Raw genomic sequence first — 17,948 nt, forward strand, 5'->3', positions numbered from 1 at the left:
ACACGACTCGGGACTACGTTTGTATAGTTTGTGGTACCATTGTCGATACGTTATTAAGATTTACGAGAAACCGGAGGATAAAATAGCAAGAAAGCATATTTTATTTTATAACGAGCTTCGTTGATATCGTTGCGAACGCTACCGTAGCGCAGTTTGTATATATATACGTGCCCGATACGTTACACCGACGTGAAACGTTTTGCTTTTACGTTTTCACCGTCTGTGACACACACACACACGGACACATACACGGACACATTGTGTAGATTGTACATTTACTTCGCGGTTTCCTTCGAGGAGTTTGTAAAGACGAACACGCGTATCGGAAGGAATACTTTCTTTAAATTGTACGTATTATATTGTGATTACACCACCTGTATACTTGTAATTTTACCTGTAACCGCATGTGATACGAGAACAAAAGAAAGAGAGAGAGAGACATACACAAACACAAACATACACACAGTGCTCAGTGGACTACAGAGATCGACGTTGAAAACGACTGTCATTGAGTGCTTTAACAAAATATTGTATAATGTGTAACAAACAAAAAAAAACGCTGTACGCTTGTGATCGTTAAGGGTTTACGTGTCTTTTTATTATTGTATTTTGTTTCTCTTCGTATGAAATACTAATCCACCATTTTCTTTCTTCCTTGGCAAGAGCATGGCTCGCTTGCGCCATGTAAAAACGGCTCGAACGTTTCCGTACCGGTATGTTCCTTTTTATTAGACGAGACACGCGAAGATCATTTCTATTAGCTGTAACGATTGCCTGTAGGGCTCCTTCGTAATATCTTTCAGTATATTACTGTATTGTGATGTTAACTTAAGCCATGGACCGATATGTGCGGGAGCATGAAACTTCGAGGTCGCTGTAGTGAATTCTACCGCTCAGGTGAGGGATCACTTTCTCAGTTTTTTAGCTTGGCTCGAGGAGCTTCGACGAACGCGCGAGAACGTGGAGATTGTTTGATAGAGAAAATGAAAAGAGAGAACAATGGAAATGTATCCGCATATTATCTTCAAATGGCGAAATCCGACGATTGGGGACTATGTATTGTGATCAGCAAACAGACTACAATGTAGTTTGTTCGTAACTGAATGAACAAACGGAAACACTTGTGTAATAAAGTAGATATCCATTAAAATCTGCGTCCTCTTATTTCCCACCAACATTCGTTTCCAGCGTATCGCAATTTACAAGAGCCGCCGAATGTTCCTGAAAGAACAAACCAAAAAAGGTAAGATTATCGGAGTAATAAAAATGGTCGATCGATTTGTATGAAAATTTATTTCTAAATTTGCTACTCCATCTCAACATCGACAACAGCATCCTCCACGATGATCTGCTCGGACGTGACAGGAACTTGTATCACCGGCAACGGGTCGGGAGATCTGGTGTATGTATTGCTGGTCGAGTGTTCCTTGAAATATTCGCCGCCCTTCTCCTCGTACTCCTTTTTATCGACTAAAAACTCGGGCAGGTTTCCGCTCAGGCCGAAGTCTCTGGCACCGTACCACGCGTCTATGCTGCTATTTTTCGCGATGTTTATCTGAAAGTTGGAGCCGAACGGTCTGATCTCGCGCAGCTCGCGGTTCAGTCGCTCCAACAGACCCGGAAATCGTGTTGGCCCGCCAGTGAGGAATATATTTCCAACGAGACGCAGTTGTTGTTCGGGCGGGTACAGTTTTAAAACGAACTCGATCGTCTCGGCGATGCCTGCTTCCATCGAGCCAATCATGGACGGCTGGAATAATATTTCCGGGCCTCTCAGACGTTCCACCCCCACGTGCAATTGGTGAGTTTCTCCTGGAACCATGGGAACGTTGGATCCGGCTCCGTCGAACTCCGGATCGTGATGTCGCAGCACGTCTTCCAGTTCCAACAACTTCTCTTGCTCCAATTCTGAATCGGAGTCTCCGCCTTCCTGTGAAACATAATTTCAATTGAAAACGGATTCACGTCTTCCGTCCAAAATCGTAGACTTCAAACGTCTACGAACCCGGTTGATCACTTTATAAACGTCCCAATCTTCGTCCCTCATGCCGAAATCGTCGTCCCGTTTCTCTTTCCTTGCTAATTGACTGATGATCCGCATTCTTTCTTGAGCTGCGGCTGTTCTACGTTTCGCCATGTCCTGTCTGCGTTGCCTTTTCGCCATTCGTTTCTCCAATATTTCCTGCCTGAATTATTTATTATTAGACTGTGGATTTTATGCATTTACAACGATTCGTTACCGTTTCTTCCTCACGCCGGCGATCCACTCATCGAAGTCTTGCTGGTCCTTCGGCTGCAAGCTGGATTTTATTTTCGGTTTCTGCTCCTCTATTACAATGTTTTCTTCCTGAGAATTCGCTGCCACTATTTTCTGTCTTGTTCTTTCTACCTTCGCTTGCAGATTATTAATCATTTTGATCAAGTCCGTTTCGTTCGCGAGCGAATAGGTCTTCAGAGCTTGATCGAACTCGTCGGTCTCGCCCTCTTCTAATAAATCTTGAACGGCCAACAGTTGATTCAACTGCTCTTCGTCTTCGGCTAACTGCGAACGTTAATGATTACGATAACTGGTAACGATCTTCTTCTATGTACAAAATTTTACTCACTCTCTCCTCCCTTTTACGCGCATTAATTTCCATTAATCTTCTAGCTAATTCGCGCTTTCTTTCCTTTTGTTGCTCGACCGTTAAACCGGGAGCATTCGCGGGAGCGACGTAGGGGAGTTGTACTCTCAACACGTTCGAGTCATAATGATCTGGATCGGCCCACTTGGAAATTTCGTCTTGATAATTCAAAGCTATCATAGAATGTTCGTGTATTAATTCCTGCAAATGGGGAAGTTGAAATTTTGTAGACGAAAGTAACGATTAGACTGCGGATCTGTATGCTAAATGAAAACTGTCTGCATCGACTACAAGAAAATTAATTTCTTTCCTTAACCGTTTGCCTTACAATATCGTGTCTGACTCGTGATGAAGATTCCGAACAGGTTCTAATAAAAGTGTATGTTAATAATTTCTTTTACACCGAAATAAAATTCTATTTTGGTTTTGTTAATTTGCAGCTATTGGAGAACAATATAGGCATGCAATAGATATAAATTTCTCTCTTTTTTTAGGAAATTACGATCTACGAAATAGTTCTAATCACTGGAACCGTAAAATATATAAATCATAGGGCCAGGGGTTAATAATTGAATAGGTGTAAATAATGTAACTGCATAAAATCCACAGTCTAGCGATAATAATTACTGAGAAACGCAAGATTCGTTTACTTCTGCTCTGCTTGGTGTTATAGCGTTGACGTGCACCGGGTACTTTAGTTGAAGCAGCCTGTGCATGTATGATGTAATGTGGTATCCACCGACGTTGATCCTTCTCGAGTTTACAGGATCGGCTTTGCCATCTAATATCGGTATTATGTGCGTAGTATGGTAGCCGATGCTAATGATTAAGCCATCCGGTGGACAGTTGTTGTGTTGATAAGAAAAGAGGCAGTCTACTCCGTACGCTATAGCCGGTACGTTGTAACATTCGAATAGGAGTTCTGCCATCACTGAAATTTTCTGAATTAGTAAATGTGCATTGATTTCAAGAGGCTACATGTGTGTGTTTTACATTACAATTTCGAGAATAATTAGGGTTTAAGAAGGTTTCGGTTAAGATAATCGGATGATTAACGGCGCCTTCCGTGTCGATTCCCATATGGGTGAAAGTATAATCGAATATCTGTTCCTGGGCTTCGAAATGGGTTACTACGTTTCTATCGAACTGCGTTTTCAACTGGAAACGAACAGCCTCGATATTCGCTATATCATTCCCAACCTGCGGGTCTCCATCCTTCTTCCCACGCTCCTTTCTTGGCTTTGCGATCAGATTTTTAAATATCAGCTGTGGTTCTTTTTCGGTAGCCCAGCCCACTCTACAGTTATACGATCCTAATAAACATTATTTCTTCATTTTCGTTACGTAAGGTATGAGCTGTATTAACTGTCAGAAAGCTTGTCCACTCACCGTTGTCGATAACAAGCGGCGTTCCTTCGGACTTCACTCTGTCCGGATAAAAATGAATTATATCAGGTGTAGCTTTGATATCTTTCAATTCGAGGACGTCCATTTTGTTAGATCACGAATATTTCAAATCGTCGTATACTATGAAGGATCACTTATTTAATCGCATGCATTCTCCTCCATGATGTAAACAATCGGTGACGAAAAATAAAGCAGCTAAAAACATGCTAAAAACAACTTGTGACGCCCTCGCGCATGAGCGGCGATTTTACCGTCAGTAAAGTAGAAAGTTCGGCTAAGATCGGGCACCTGGTCACCCTGTATAATTTTACAAGATTTCTTATGATTTGATTTTGAGAAATGAATGTGTAGTATGTGTATACATTTAATATATGTGTGTAACAGTGTGTAATTCGTAGCATATTCCGATACTTTCCCGCCAATAATAGTGCCCCACTGCTTCCCCCACAATATGGATACGTTACTGATACACGTGATCAGAGTGACGTGTACACGTGTATCACAACCAATCACAACGTTCGTGGAGCTTGCATAAATATCTGTAAATAATTTCTAAACGTAACAATTTTCAATAAATTCTGCCAAAAATTAATTGGTTATTATTTATTCCCTGGCACATTACATTTACATTTATTGATGAAAAATCTAGAGTTATTGGATATTCATTACAGCAGCATATGATTCGTGCCGCTTTTCCCATAAGACGCCATGCAAATTCCGGCACGAATTATTTGCTCTTCCTAAACTTCCGTACAGCGCCATTTCATGCAGCGGCAAAACGCTCAAACTAATTTAGTTCCAAATCTACCACTAGATGGCGCTGTTACCGACTTTGCGCTGTTACTCTGTCGGTAACATTTGATTAACAGTTTGAGCGTTTTGCCGCTGAATTAACATTGCGTCTTATGGGAAAAGCGGCACGAATCATTTACTACTGTAATGAATATCCAATAGTTTCCATTTTGCATGAATAAATTATCTTTATTGTACAATATAGACACAGAGAATTCTCCAGTATACACCCACCAACTTTTTTTGCCCTTGAATAACAATTAGTATCTCGTCGAGGATATGGTATATGGTCTAAGAGCTTCGATATTTTGCCACAACGGCGCTACTATCGTTCATGGATATTCAAATAAAAAATAGAGTTTCCATACTAGCGTACTCTGTGCCTCTATCCCTTTTCCGGTTCTTTTGGAACGTACCCTATATTTGCGCAAAATGGTAAGATTTCTTATTGATAAATACCCCGTAAATCTTATTGAAATATTGATAAAATCAAGTGTTGCGTGTCGAAGTTATTCGTCGACGAAGCGTAGATACGTATATTACAGTACTTTATAAATAATAATTCATACTTTCAAATGACATTTTCTATCGATCTTAGGTTATGTTTATGTGTCCAAGGAGATAGTTTTATTATTACTCGTATTTTTGTATAGATAATCTAATCATTTTCAAGTATGCGAATGTAATATTCCCGTTCGCTCAATTTCATTTTTAGAGTTGTACAATTAAAACACAACTGGACTTATTTACAGTGATACTCTTAACGTAGCCTATCTGTGTCATGTTTGTATAACGACTTCTTCGGGAACTTCGACCGTACAGTTATTTATTAACAGCTGTTTCATTTAATACGCGTATTAGCATAATTGATTAAACGTTTGGTGTTCTTAGGCGAAACGCACGAAGAAGGTAGGAATCACCGGTAAATATGGTACCCGATACGGTGCCTCGCTCAGGAAGATGGTTAAGAAGATGGAAATCACCCAACACAGTAAATACACATGCACATTTTGTGGCAAGGTAATATATCTGTTTTTATTTAATCGTATGTTATATTGAAATTTATACTGTTTCTTTTCTCTTTGTGTCTATGTAGGATGCGATGAAGCGCAGCGTTGTTGGAATTTGGTCGTGCAAACGCTGCAAGAGGACAGTCGCAGGAGGCGCATGGGTTTACTCCACAACAGCGGCAGCATCTGTCAGGTCTGCTGTTAGGAGATTACGTGAAGTTAAAGAACAATAAGTAAATAGAATAAATATCTTATAAAAATATCTAATGTCTCTTTATTCTGTCCTCCCGTTATCGCGGTTCTATGTAATGACCCGCGTTTTAAAACGTTCTAAATTTAGAACGTTTGACTGTGGATTTAAATAAAAGAAATCGATGAACTTTGTCAAAGTAATTTTAGTAAAAGAGTAACACCATCGATACAATTCTTTTTTTTTTAAAGTTTAATTAGACTTGTTGCATTTCAATATTAATACATCGGAATCGTAGTCCGGTTCCGCGATAGTATGTTTAGAAATTATTTTGGAGGCACATAAAAACCATTAGTTGTATATTTACATTTTTTTCTCAATTTCTATAGCGTGTTTTATTCTAGGACATAATTCGGTTAATAATAAGTAACTTTCATTATGGAAATTTCATAGAACATGGGCATGCATGGTTTTCCTTAAATTAATTAAGCTAAATGGTGCTTAAAACGTTAAGGCTTTAGAAAATGTATGAAAGTATTAATTTAATCATTGAGATTAATATATACATGCATTTCAATATGCATAGAGAAAAACCTAATGGAACATACGTAGACTATTTTATTGTCTTTGAAAATGTATTACTTTCAGAGTCTACTTTTCAAGTATAAGTGTCGAGACACGCGTTTCAATTTTATTTAAATGGTCTTTGTATATATATATGTATATATAAATATAAATATTTAAAACGTAAATTTTCGGAACGCACACACATACGAAATAATCATCTTAACGATTAAAAAGTCCCTGAAACAAAAGTCTACATAAACAAGTGATTTTATATGCTCCAATATAATTTTTACAATCGTTTTAATTAACGATGCAGCGTTACCGTCACAAATAATTACAGACATTGTCGTAACATGATGAATTAAAATAGAAAAAAATGGTTTACAAATTATTATTGACTCTGTTACTCTTCTATGTTCGTGAATTTACTCTGAAAACTTATTTAAATCTTACTTCATCGGTTTGAACAGCTAATAAATATCTACAAATATTTTGCTAGCACAATTCTCAATTAAACATACACTCGGAAATAATATAATTGATTTAATAGAAATCGGTCGACCTGTACAAAAATAAATACTATACTTTTGCATGAATATTTAAATATGTATAATTAAGCTGTAAACGATAATCCGTTGCACCATCACCGTTCCTTCAAGTAACATAAAACTGAGTATATTGTTTGATAGTAAAATTCTCCTAAATTGAAATTTTAGAGTTGTATAATATATACTTTAAATATTATAAATGTAGTTCAGTGGCTTCTTATTTATGGTTGCAGAATTGGCTAGATTTTTCCTCAACCGTGAATGGAAATATTACAATCAGTCAACATTTCTTTTTGCATTAAAAAATGTTTCGCTTCGTCGTCGACTGTGTTCTCCTCTCTCTTTCTCTCTCTCTCTCGCTTTCTTACTTTCTCTTTTTAGAGGGTGAAAGAAAAATGAACTTGAATCTACCATAATATAAGGGAAGGGCGCCAGAATCTGAATAACAACATTTTTACATTACTTACAGGAAACTGTTCTCTCCTCGAGACTTACTCAACAAGTATTATTGCACTCTAAATCTTTCGACACACACGCTAGTACATAGGAGATAAAAAGAGTAAATTGATTAAGAGTCGCAACTATGCAAGACGATAGGACATCATAAAAATATTTGTTACTTTGTTTCTTTAAGAAAATACGGAAGACGTTCTGTCTCGAATTCAAGAAAATCTTTAAAAACATAACATTACATTGGATAACAGTCGATAGCTTCTTTCCATTTTGGTATGCTTAACGATACTCTTGCGAATGTAATCTCGTATTACTATGGCGAATCCAAGTGTAAGTATATAATATGTTTATCCCATTCGAGAAGCAAACGAAACAATCCAGAGAGAAAAATAAAAACTAAATCGTACGAACAAGATGCAACAAGGAACTGTTAGAAATACCAGTATAAAAAAAGATTCAGTGCTCTTCCCTAATCGCTAGAAAATTGTACAGTATTAAGTCCTAGATCGTAATCAGTAGCGTCGCAATGATTTCACTTGCACTCCCGACATTCACTCGGTTGTAATGGACACTTGCGTCGCGCGAACATATCCGTGTCTCTTATGCACTGATACGTCTCTCAGTCATCCAGCATTGCACTCACCCCATATCATCAAATATGTCTCTCTTTTGTATCAACAATCATTTATTTATAACAGTGGTCTGATATGCTTTCCTCTCTATTGTTCATCCAAAAAGAAGAAGAAAAGAAAGAAAAATACAAGTATTCGCATACGGTGTGTCTCAATGTCTTTTCGTATCACTCGTGTAGATCCGCGCACAGGTTGGACATTACTTTGTTCCTCCTCTTCGACGTTCTCGCGCGTTATATCGATCAAGGCATACCACGACGAATGGCAGTAAATATACACGACGTACTGCTATTAACACTAAATAAATCTTATACAACTAAAAGCATCAACTTCTTCGATCTCTCTTGTTTGTAGCGTATTGAATCCCGCCGATTGAATCGTCGGCAGACCGATCCGAAAGTGACATCGGACATTATGGAATATAATACTATCTTCTTTCTTGATCTTTGCTTGTAGAAGCTTCGTCTTCGTCGCTGTCGATTCTTCGTAATTACTTAAATATGTCAACAAGTGTTACATACAGTCGTTGCACTCAGTTGATATTAGCTGGCCTGCCATTTGAATTTGCTACGCATTATCCACTTCTGGCCGGTGTTGTGGGCATCGCATGGTGTCAGGACAGGCTGCACCGCATCGTTGGGACGTGGTTTCGACAAACAGTGTCCCGTGTTCGTGTGCTTGATCATTTTCGTCTGGGAAACAACGAATTATCATGTCGTCGCAATACAATATTTAGCTCGGCACGAGTACGATTTCCGTGGCTCCTCGCGTTTTGAGGTTATATTTGTGTTCTTGGGGTTATTTCAAGAAAAAAATATAATATATAGTGTCAAATCAGCCTGGTTTAGCCGGTAAAGTAGATTTCCTGTTTTTTATAAACCTGAAAATATCTCGCAAACTATGCGAAATATGGCAAAATATCAAGAGACCTTTTTTGTAGGAAATTGAATTCCCTATAAAAAGACGTTAAAATGATGTTAAAATTCCATTTTCCCATAAAATAAAATAAACGCATACGAAAATCCAGGAGTAGTAGGTCACTCTCGTTATACATATATGGGTGACCTTCTTTTTAGAAACACTGGGTGTGTGTGTGTGGGGAGCTGCCTCCCTAAACGTAAAGTTTACTGTAGTTGCAACCAAAATTTAACAAAGCTTTCCCGTAATTATCTCGGAAACTAAGTCCGAGCGACGGATAGATGTATTGACAAAAGTTGTTCAGAAAAGTTGTCCTTGACAACATACGTGAAGGTGAAGGTCATCCGAGTTGGGTCCCCTCATAGCTATGTTTACCGGAGGCAGTTGTTCTGCAACTTCACCGAAATATAAATATACTCGGAAACTACGCAGCTGATAAAAGAATGTCATGGGACATAAATTGTTGGAAATTTCATTTTCTACAAAAAAGGTCTCTTGATATTTTGCCATATTTCGCATAGTTACCGAGATATTTGCAAATTTATAAAAAACAGGAAATCTACTTTACCTGCTAAACCAGGCCGATTTGACACCATGTTACGTATACATTTTTTTCTTGAAATAACCCCAAGAACACAAATATAACCTCAAAACGAGGGGCCACGGAAATCGTACTCTCCCCTTTAGCTAGAGTCAGATGATGTAAATTCGATCAATGCGGTTTACCTCTTCGTTGTAGACCCATGCTTGATTACCGCCCATACCATGGCATCGTACTATTTTGACTGGACCTTGGGGACTAGCTGCGTCAAGGCACATATCATCGGACATTATTTGTTGTCGTTTAGTATACGCGAATACCTGGGGACAAGACGCGAACGTGAATACAAGACGCACAACGGTTCGAAACACCGCATCGGTGAAACTCTCCGTTGACGAACCTGATTACCACCCAATCCGTGACAATAACTAATCCCAACGTTCTCCCCTGTTCTCCTGCCCATGGTGTCTAGGCAAGTCTGCGTGTCGACGTTCTGCACGTCGCCCAAGTAGTAATAATCCAACGGCATCGGAGACTCGGGATAAATGTTCTCCAAGTACCATCTGAAGCTCTTACACTTCAAACGGTCTCTCAACTTGAGCCGCTCGGACACGTCTCCGACAGCCACGTTCCGAGCTCCTATAAATAAAACGTGCATCTCAATAGAATCTCGAGATCCGCCGGGATCCGTTGGTTCTGCGTGACATAGTACCGGTGCTTTGCATGGATAAAGGACCCCGCACTAATCATATGGATAATCTATCCCGGTCAAATCAGTTGGATTTTTCATATGTTGTAGCTTATGATCTACTGAACAAAAGATGTAATGGGCACAGAGCTCAATAATGGACAGTTATTAGTCCAGTCGATGAATGCTCATAAGGGGGGCGTAGAGGGAATGGAAGGAACACAATTTTTAACTTTGGGACTTTGTTTGGGGGCACGTAGAAATCACCTTTTCGGTTTTCCGCTTTTATATCTCGGAAACTATGCGTCCTAGCGATAATACCATTCCATACAAAATTCAAGCTGACAAAATGTACTATAAGTTTGATTCAATTCAGTTTTTCGCTATCTCGCATAGTTTCCGAGATATCCGAGTTCAAAGTTCACTAATGGTGAAAAACAAATTTTTGCCTTATTTGACTAGCTACCTCTTCAGCACAATTAGTGAACTTTGAGCGTGGATATCTCGGAAACTATGCGAGATAGCGAAAAACTGAATCCAATCTATCTTGTGGCACATTTTGTCAGCTTTAATATTGCATGGATTGGTCTTATCGCTAGGACGCATAGTTTCCGAGATATACGCGGAAAATCGAAAAAAGAGGACCTTCTACGTGCCCCCCTGCACCCGCTCACCTTCTTGGAGTGGGGACTTTTAGTATGTTTACCTCCTCACTAGTCCAAACAAAGACCGTAAGTTAAAAAATGTGTTCCTTCCATTTCCCTCTACAATCTACAACTTTTCGTTGACTGGACTATATATGTATATCCAGTTATAATCAGTGAAACATGACAAATTCGAGCTGCCGAATACTCAAATCTCGGGAAGTACTTATTTTTTGGAAAAATGTTTGAAACAAAAATAGTAGGGTTTCACAAAATCTGTTAGGTGGTGTTATTATTTTTGAATTTTGAATGACCTTGAAAAGGTCTGTGAACAGAAATCTTTCACAAAAATCTTTGCATGTCACAGCAGAGATAAGGACCCCACGGTTCATCACTCCCGTAGTATTTTTTGACTCCAAATCCTCTCTGCTGTGTGTGTGTGTGTGTGTGGATTAATAAAAAAAAATGATCTTATTATGTATTACTCATTTGGATTCTGTTGTGGTGGTCTCTGATTTGAGTATTCGGCAGCTCGAATTTGTCACGTTTGACTGATTATTATAACTCGATAACTGTCCATTATTGAGCTTTGTGCCCCTTACATCTTTGGTTCAGTAGATCATAAGCTACAACATATGAAAAATCCAACTGATTTTACCGGGATAGATTTTCCATATGATTAGTGCGGATGGTCCTTTGTTCACTGAAAGGTAGAGTGTGTCAGAAACATGTGCCAACATAAAGGAATTGCAACGTGTAGTGTATTAATGCTGTACTAAATGCGTTTGCCGATTGAAAGAGCCGAGCTACCATACCGCAGCTTCTATCAAGATCTCAGACTCGAAAACACATAAACGGTGGAGGACTGTGTTCGGACGTAGTACACATTTCTGTCCTAAGCTCTGAACGATGCGACAAATAAAAGGGACGTTTCAGACGTTCTATCGGTGCGGACAATATTAACGGGTATCTGATATACAATATAGCTGGTACTTGGCTACAAGAATTTCGCACGTGTACGTAAAACTGATAAAAGCATTCCAACCAATCTCCCAAACAGAAATAGGAAAAATAAAACATGCATGAGAACGAGTAAGCCAAAGAATACACGTAAAGAGGCGTATAATAAGGGCTGAGCAGCGACATTGCAGTTTGTTTTCTTTATACTTTTTTTGATTTCTTTGTTCCAGAAATGCTGGGTTGTTAGTGCTACCTGGATTAATGTTGTAATAGAAGTACTTCCATTGGTCCAACCAGACCTCAGCGAGTCGCGCATTGTTGTGGTTCACTATCTTGCTGGTACCACCAGGAAACGTATACGGTGTTGCTTTACGGAATACATGACCGACGTGCGAGCACGTTGCGATCTCCAATGTCCCACCACACATCCATATCTAACCAACTCAGTTCTGTTAGTATGTTAGCAATTACAGTTCATAACAACAATCACAAAGAAAAGAGCTAATTAAAACAACGCTATAGACTCGGAATTGCTCGGACGGATCTCCTCTCTTTCTCTCTCTCCCTCTTTCTCCCTCTCTCTCTCTTTCTCTCTGGTACCTATAACGTAGCCTTACAAATACGTATCAAACAAAAAAGCAAGGGAACTCATTCTGTTAGTCAGCTGGATGGATGAGTGGTTAAGACTATATTGAAGTAACAATAAATATCGAGATGCAACAAAATCAATCTTACTCCTGGAAACGAAATCTCATCGCTGGATGTAACGCAACGTCCAGATCCCAGAATCCATGTCACGCATACGCACAGCCACACGCACAAGTAGAAGTGTTTTGTTATCCAAGATACGTTTACGTGTCCAATAGAATTTGTTAATGTAAAATCTCTGAATTAGATGCACAAACGATTTTGGTTAATGTACTTAAACGTGTTTGCAGTTAATCTTAGAGAGCCGAGCCGAATTTCAACAGGAAGCTACACAAAGTTACGGGTGTTAATCGATCATGGCGATACATGTACCGAATGATTTAGCTATAGAATATTCACGATCGAGACTGTGAGAATTTGTTTGGATTGTGCTGAAAGCGATCGTCTTTCCAATACGGTCTACGCTCGAACAAACACGGCAACCTATATAGTGATTAATCAAATAAAAGATTACACTGAAACAAAAGTATGCACTAATAAATACTCTTTATCCACCGTGTCGAAGATATTACAGTGTAGCTCGTATCAGATACCCGTCACGCATACATAAGTACTCGCAGTATTTTTGTAAGTATGTTTCTAATGCTATACCAATATGCATTCTGTGTTAGTGTTTAACGGACGCTCTATGCGAACACAAGCAACTTTTCAATCAATTTTTACCTTCCGTGTGTTCTGGCAGAGAGGCCAATCTCTCTCGTTGTTAATATTAGAACAATTGCACACAATTTGTCTAAAGTACAATTCAATAGTTATGCAAAGACAAGGTAAACAAATGAGAAAATGATACACGTTATTATCTAACCTGGGTTCATGGCATAGTAAAAATCTCTCCACTCATCCATCCAGACCTCGGCCACCCTAGCCGCATTGTGTAGTACTATTTTGCTGACACCACCGGGGAATGTATATGGACTCTTGTCTCGGAATACATGTCCAACGTGTGAACACGGACTGATTTCTAACGTCCCACCGCATTGCCATACCTATAAGGTACTTTATGACTTCACAAATGAAGACGGAATTGTCCACGATTAAAACCCTCTAATTGGAATCACAAATCCTTTAGTCTTTAACAACTAAATTACAGAATCCCATTACCATTTAACACTAAAACTTCAAGAGAATCACGGAGTAGCTCCGCGTTCGATACGAATATTTCAAGGAAAATGATATTGACGCTAAACGAATTCCATACACATAATGTTGGAATACCACAAGTCGTAAAAATTTTACATTGAATTCATTCAGTTTCGAATAATGTCGTGTTCTTTTTAAACCGCATGCTTGAAGTCCTAGTATTAAATACAACTACTAAGTTACTACTTAAAGTACAACTAATCTAGTGCAAGTACTGCAAGGAAATGAATCTTTTTATGAGGATCACAGCTGAAAAAAGGCAAACAAAAATGTATAACATGGTTGGTACAAGCTATGCTGTCCTGGAGAATGGTAAGATTCTTAATCACCGTAATCGCTGTTGAAGTAAACAGACATTGCACTTAGTACTTTCGAACGTGCCGGCGCGGCGCGGCAATGCAACGCGAACAGGATACTCACTCGGAAACTCATTTCAAGATTTTCACCGCCCCAAATGTCCATGCCTTCGTCGTACGCTCCCAGTTCGTAAAAGTACTCCTTATCGATAGAAAATAACCCACCGGCCATGGTCGGCGTCCGCAGGGGGGCCGTTCTGTCTCCCAATCTCCTGTCCATTTCTCTTGTAGCTACTCTATACCTAAAAAGTTCAACGTTCCGCGTGAGAAACGTTAAATATTAGATTGTTGTTAAAGATACAGACCTTAAAAGAATTAAAGAATCACTTGTGCGAACCCGAAAAATTGGTCCACTTTACGTGTACATAACTCCGTCAAAAATTGCCGTATCGATATCGTTAAACAATGGTTTGAAAGCGTGAAACCTCTAGTTTCAGATGCTCTGTTTCAAATTGTTGCTATGTTGGTTTTTTACAAAGTTATAGCGAGATGAAGACAACATTGACGGTTAACAAAAATTTTGTGCAACTTTGGTACATCACACGGGGAGCAACAAATTTTTTTGATAAATCGCGTTAATATCATTTGGAAGGGCTATCTTTCCTGTGTAAATTGTGTGGTTGTTGAATATTGTGCGATTTTTTTTATTCGAGTTATTCAACGTTGAATTAAATATGGGCTTTTTAACTTTAACTGGCTCCAGAGAGCGAAAAAATTATCGAAGAATCTTGTGCAAAAAAGCAATAGGAAGAGCGTTTCTTTCTCTTCAAGGCACTCCTGTTGTTTTTTCAATTTCATTAACATTTCGATATACCAGGTGTTTTTGAAAATATGCTTAAAAAATGCACAATTTCCATTTGTACTTTAACTCGCTATATCTCGGCGAGAAATGATCGTAATACCATGATCTGAACGTCAGATTCTGCCGATTCGATTGAGTACCCCATAAACTCGCTGCGACAATTTTTTACCTATGGCAGCTGTGTTTGAAGTTAGTGCTTCGCAGAAATTAGCGCGCCACGTACAGCGGCTGCCTGACATCTTTGAATGGAAAAGGACCAAACTCGATTCAAAAGCAAAGAACTTTCGATAGAAACGAGGTAGAGCGATGAAATTTTTTTTGAATTAAAGCTGAAACTTTGCAGAATATGGGAAAAATAGGGAGATTATAGTACGAACGTTTTTTAACATTGAGAAAATTCGTTAAACATGTAGAATTTCAAGAAAATGTGGTTTCTCCAGAACCACGCGCGGAAAAAATTTTTTTTAACATGCTATATATCATTTCCCGTAGATTTTTTCACGCTGATTTCAAATTTGGTCTCAAAATTTGTCTACGACCTCAGGATTTTGCAAAATCGATTTTGTTGCTCCCCGTGTGATGTTCCAAAGTTGCAAAAAATTTTTGTTAACCGTCAATTTTGTCTTCATCTCGCTATAACTTTGTAAAAAACCAACATAGCAAGAATTTGAAACAGAGCATCTGAACCTAGAGGTTTCACGCTTTCAAACCATTGTTTAACGATATCGATACGGCAATTTTTGACGGAGTTATGATCACGTAGAGTGGGACTAATTTTTCGGGTTCGCACAAGTGATCCCTTAATTCTTTTGAGGAGTGCAGTCTGTATAGGAAAATAATTGATATACCATCTGAAATTGAGTTTCCAGTTGAAACCACCCCACGTCATATCGCTGGCTGGAATATATTCAAAGGAATCGTCGCTAATTACATCGATTATGGGACAGACAACTGTGGTCCTGTCCTCCGCGATTCTGGCGAGCAAGGGTTCCAGCCAGCCTTCCGTGCACTCGCAGTGCGCATCCAAGAATGTTATAACTTGCCCCTTCACGTGCTTCGCCCCGAGCAGTCTAGCTCTTATTAGGCCTGATCTCTTCTCGGTACGGTATACGTATGTGGGGACGGGCAGCGTTTTTACGTAGTCCTCGAGCTCTTGTTTCAAGTGATCTGTGGATCAAGTGGACATTATTACGCGCGGTACCTTTGCTCCGGAGATAAGTAAATACAGACTACAATAGTTGTTGTGATTGCCATCGATTATATTATTGGAAAAATAGCCGTTGAATTGTTTAGAGAAGAATTATAAGCGGAACAGAATACCAAAAGACGTTCACCTTGCTCGCTCTTGTCGTCGACAAGAATGATTTCCTTGAGCAGGGTGCGCGGCGATCGGTTGATGACGGACCAAACGGTTCTCAGCAGCGTGCTCCAGGCTTCGTTGTGGAAGACAATGACGATGCTGGTGTCGGGCAGGTACTTGGTGTACTTCTTGGACTTGCAGCCCTCCAGGCGGATGTCTTTGAGGGACCGGTTCAGGGCAATCATGTCGCTGGCCATCAGATTGAACTGATTCAGCTTGAACAGCTCCTGTTGCCTGGCTTCGTCCTCCGGCGAGATGTGCACCGCTGCTCCCAGCTCACCCGGACTGCCCTTGTTCTCGCGAACCACCCTCGCAGGCCTCCAGAAGTGCAGCTCCGCTTGCTTGTACCTTCGCTTGCCCTGCTGCCCTGTCGGCTGCACCTGGTCGTCCTTGAGCGCCTTCGGGTGGGGCACGCTCTCCTCCGTCAACGATTGCTGCTTGCTGCTCTCCGTGCAACCCCATCCGGAGCCGCCGATGCAGTCCGAGTAGAGCATCAATACCATCACGTCCACCAGGAACCATACCAGCGACGTGAGCAGTATCACTTGGCACGTGTGAATGCGAATCTTGAAGCGGAACATTTTCGGGCGCGGCTCGTTTTCCTCTTTTGCTCCGAGATCATCCCCCGGGCGTACCAACCGGAAGTACCTGTTGGTAACGCATTTTTAGTTAACACGCCGCGTCAAAATATACGTACATATAAGTTACGTTAACGCTAGGTTTACCGGGATCCGCCAAAATTACGGAAACCGCTGGCGCTGCACAGTTGTCCCGGAGTCCTCTTTTTGTGGACAAAATTCAATTTTTCGACTTTCAAATATCAACAAAATTTTTTTCTCTCTCGAACAAGAACACTTTGAGAAACCTCGAAATTTAAATTATTAGGTCATCCGGATAACTTTCTGAGCAGATATGTACAGCGTTTGAAGGTCAAAATTAAGAAATTGGAGGAACAACTAAATAGTTTAATTATTCCTTACACAATGCTGAAATGAAAATTTGTACTATATTTTCGTATGTGTGAGCAGGTATATTTCAGTTATTTAATGGCAATATAAGCATGTTTCAATCAATATACGAAGGATATAAATTTAAGTGCAATGTAAACTTTAGGTAGAGTTTAAAAAAAAAACGTTTAAAAACGTTAGCATTCAGACTTGATTTTTCTGAAAGCTTAGACCTTCAACATATACACATGTAAATTTTAGCTGGCGGTTCCTGCCGTTTATAATTCTACGTCTATTTTAACAAGCGTCACGCATTTTAAACTTACACACGTATGGTTTACAGTTTATATTATAGTTTATAGAATTATACAATTTATACAGTTATTATTTATCAGTGTAGATACTGTCTGTTTCGTTGTAGCATCGAGCTATTATTCTTTCTTTAGTAGATACGGGGTTGGTCAGTTTCCCAAATTGGTGGAAAATTAGGAATCGCCTTTCAAGGACCCACGCTTGCGAATAGCACGAAAAATTCGACAGGAGTGGGTAACAAAGTTGACAAAGGCGGAAAAAACAGCTCGCCGAGTCAGAAACGGTTTTTTCTCATCAATAGAAACATCAAAGTCAGCCCAAACTTTTCGAGCTAGTTTTTCAAGTATCG

At 39.5% G+C, this 17,948-nt stretch overlaps 3 protein-coding genes across 8 annotated transcripts in view; 1 reads left to right on the forward strand and 2 right to left on the reverse strand.

Annotated features, from left to right (window-relative positions):
• Positions 1-1,141: 1,141 nt before the first annotated feature.
• On the reverse strand, positions 1,142-4,278 carry Arp5 (Actin-related protein 5). Of its 2 annotated transcripts, none has more exons than XM_076423511.1 (7): positions 4,014-4,278; positions 3,623-3,937; positions 3,275-3,555; positions 2,607-2,825; positions 2,241-2,542; positions 2,006-2,186; positions 1,142-1,930 (listed from the first exon to the last, which is right to left on the reverse strand). In XM_076423511.1, exons 1-7 carry the CDS (start codon positions 4,114-4,116, stop codon positions 1,307-1,309), a joined length of 2,025 nt encoding a protein of 674 aa, XP_076279626.1. In that variant the 5' UTR covers positions 4,117-4,278; the 3' UTR covers positions 1,142-1,306. The 2 variants fall into 2 exon arrangements, with proteins under 2 accessions (XP_076279626.1, XP_076279636.1); XM_076423521.1 differs by having other exon boundaries at positions 3,623-3,921; positions 4,014-4,173.
• Positions 4,279-5,148: 870 nt separating this feature from the next.
• On the forward strand, positions 5,149-6,095 carry Rpl37a (ribosomal protein L37A). The gene is made up of 3 exons (XM_076434547.1): positions 5,149-5,258; positions 5,715-5,843; positions 5,920-6,095. Exons 1-3 carry the CDS (start codon positions 5,256-5,258, stop codon positions 6,064-6,066), a joined length of 279 nt encoding a protein of 92 aa, XP_076290662.1. The 5' UTR covers positions 5,149-5,255; the 3' UTR covers positions 6,067-6,095.
• A 2,456-nt stretch (positions 6,096-8,551) lies between these two features.
• Pgant5 (polypeptide N-acetylgalactosaminyltransferase 5) overlaps positions 8,552-17,948 on the reverse strand; it is a 31,976-nt gene continuing 22,579 nt past the window's right edge. For 3 of the 5 annotated variants that reach the window (XM_076434450.1, XM_076434428.1, XM_076434446.1), the window contains 7 exons: positions 16,315-16,988; positions 15,829-16,147; positions 14,243-14,420; positions 13,488-13,668; positions 10,083-10,321; positions 9,868-10,002; positions 8,552-8,915 (listed from right to left, as the gene is read on the reverse strand). In XM_076434450.1, coding sequence (XP_076290565.1) covers positions 8,766-8,915; positions 9,868-10,002; positions 10,083-10,321; positions 13,488-13,668; positions 14,243-14,420; positions 15,829-16,147; positions 16,315-16,921 — 1,809 coding nt within the window. In that variant the 5' untranslated portion in view covers positions 16,922-16,988 and the 3' untranslated portion in view covers positions 8,552-8,765. The other 2 variants (XM_076434437.1, XM_076434457.1) reach the window with 2 other exon arrangements.

Source organism: Lasioglossum baleicum, chromosome 1 (genome assembly GCF_051020765.1).
Source record: "Lasioglossum baleicum chromosome 1, iyLasBale1, whole genome shotgun sequence".
Lineage (NCBI taxonomy): Eukaryota > Metazoa > Arthropoda > Insecta > Hymenoptera > Halictidae > Lasioglossum > Lasioglossum baleicum.

Excerpts from the sequence above, each read along its gene's own strand:
- Arp5 (XM_076423511.1), bottom strand. The coding sequence starts at position 4,116 with ATGGACGTCCTCGAATTGAAAGATATCAAAGCTACACCTGATATAATT. Across the intron at positions 2,187-2,240 it reads GCCGGCGTGAGGAAGAAACG|GCAGGAAATATTGGAGAAAC; the intron begins GTAACGAATCGT and ends TAAATAATTCAG. Across the intron at positions 1,931-2,005 it reads TTTATAAAGTGATCAACCGG|GAAGGCGGAGACTCCGATTC; the intron begins GTTCGTAGACGT and ends TATGTTTCACAG.
- Rpl37a (XM_076434547.1), top strand. Across the intron at positions 5,844-5,919 it reads CATGCACATTTTGTGGCAAG|GATGCGATGAAGCGCAGCGT; the intron begins GTAATATATCTG and ends GTGTCTATGTAG.